This window comes from Otolemur garnettii, unplaced genomic scaffold (genome assembly GCF_000181295.1).
Source record: "Otolemur garnettii isolate 467f Iridium unplaced genomic scaffold, OtoGar3 scaffold00284, whole genome shotgun sequence".
NCBI lineage: Eukaryota > Metazoa > Chordata > Mammalia > Primates > Galagidae > Otolemur > Otolemur garnettii.
In genome coordinates, this window is record NW_003852679.1 from 969474 (window position 1) to 971327 (window position 1854).

At 33.9% G+C, this 1854-nt stretch overlaps 1 protein-coding gene across 1 annotated transcript in view; it reads left to right on the top strand.

The window, feature by feature from the left end:
* The window catches only part of ADAM18 (ADAM metallopeptidase domain 18), a 188263-nt gene extending 187566 nt beyond the window's left edge, over positions 1-697 (top strand). The window contains exon 19 of the mRNA XM_003803189.1: positions 540-697. Within this exon, the coding sequence (XP_003803237.1) occupies positions 540-697 (158 nt within the window). The remainder of the gene's footprint in view (positions 1-539) is intronic.
* Positions 698-1854: the final 1157 nt, after the last annotated feature.

Sequence of the window (1854 nt, forward strand, 5' to 3'; positions counted from 1 at the left end):
CCTGTGGTCCCAGCTACTTGGGAGGCAGAGGCAAGAGACTCGCTTGAGCCCAGGAGTTGGAGGTTGCTGTGAGCTGTAATGCCATGGCACTCTACCCACGGGGAAAGCTTGAGGCTCTGTCTCAAAAAATAAAAAATAAAAAATAAATAAATAAATAAAAAATAAAAAAATGGTTTCCTCCAAGGAAAGAAACTATAGTTTAGGAATTGTCTGGGATGGGAGTTTCTCAATAAGTATATTTTTTCTTAAAATGTTAACTAAGATGTATTGATTTTTAAATTATTGATGTTGCAAATGAGCTGAATGCAGCAAATCGCATTTGAAACATATATACAGCCCCATAATAAACAAATAAAAGAAATAGAAAACAAAAAAAATCTATGAAAATGTGCCATTTAGGTTATGAGTTTTAATGCTTCTATAATAGTTTGCAATATATTAAAATTTAGATTATCTATATTTGATTAAAGTAAGAAAAATGTAAACTTATTTAAATATTCACTGAGTCACCACTAATTTCTAATATGATTTTTTTCTAGATGTATTTTTTATTAAAAAAGGTTACAGTGCACATGAGAACAACTGGCTTATTCTGAGTTTCTACATTTCTCTACCATTTTTTATAATTTTCACCATTGTGATCATTAAAAGACTTGAAAGGAATAAATCTTGCAACAGAACAGAACATAAGGGGTAAATATGACTTATATAATCAATGTATTAGGTTAAACTGTGCTTCTCATTGGCTAGTGTTATACATTCATACATGTTATATAGCATTGTTATATATATTTTTTTCTTTTTTATGTTTGGGATTCATTGAGGATGCAAAGAATTCGGTTACACTGATTGCATTTGTTAGGTAAAATCCCTCTTATAATTGTGTCTGGCCCCCAAGAGGTATGCCATACACCATGAACCTCCCCTCCTTTTCCCTCTTTCTCTCTCCCTGCTTCCTCATTACCCCACCCCACCTCTTGAATTAGATCATCTACTTACCTCATATTAGAACTGAGTACATCAGATTCTTGCTTCTCCATTTTTGTGATGCTTTACCATGAAGAAATGTGTTCTAAATCAATCCAGGTTAATATGAAAGATGTAAAGTCCCTATCTATTTTTTCTTTTTTTTTATTCAGTCATTTATACATAGATCATAAATACATTTATGCCATTATGGGATTCAATGTGTTGATTATTTGTACACATTGGAATGCTTACATCCTACTAAACAACATAGCCTTCACCACTTTTACCAAATTACAAGGTTCAGACATTTGTGTTCTACACCTGATAGATTCAACTTGTACTTGCAATATGCTCCATAGGTGTGATTCCCCTACCAACCCTCCCACTCCACCTTCCCTTCTCCCTCCCCTTTCCTCCTTCATCCTAGGCTATAGCTGTGTGTCATTTTTCACATGCATGTGTGAGTGATTGTAAATTGGTTTCACAGTAGTACCGAGCACATTGGATTTTTTTTTCCATTCCTGATATACTTTAATAAGACGAATATTTTCCAGCTCCATCCATGTAAACATAAAAGAGGTAAAGTCTTCATTTTTTTTTAATGCTGCATAGTATTCTGGTATACATATACCACAATTTATTAATCCATTTGATGAGTACTTGGGCTTCTTTCATGATTTGGCAATTATGAATTGAGCTGCAATAAACAATTTGGTGCAAATATCTTTATTGCCAAATGATTTTTGGTCCTTTGGATATACACCTAAAAGAGGAATTGCAGGATCAAATGGCAGGTCAATATTTAGATTCCTGAGTGTTCTCCAAACTTCCTTCCAAAAGGAACATACTAGCTTGCATTCCCACCACCAGTGCAGAAGTGTTCCC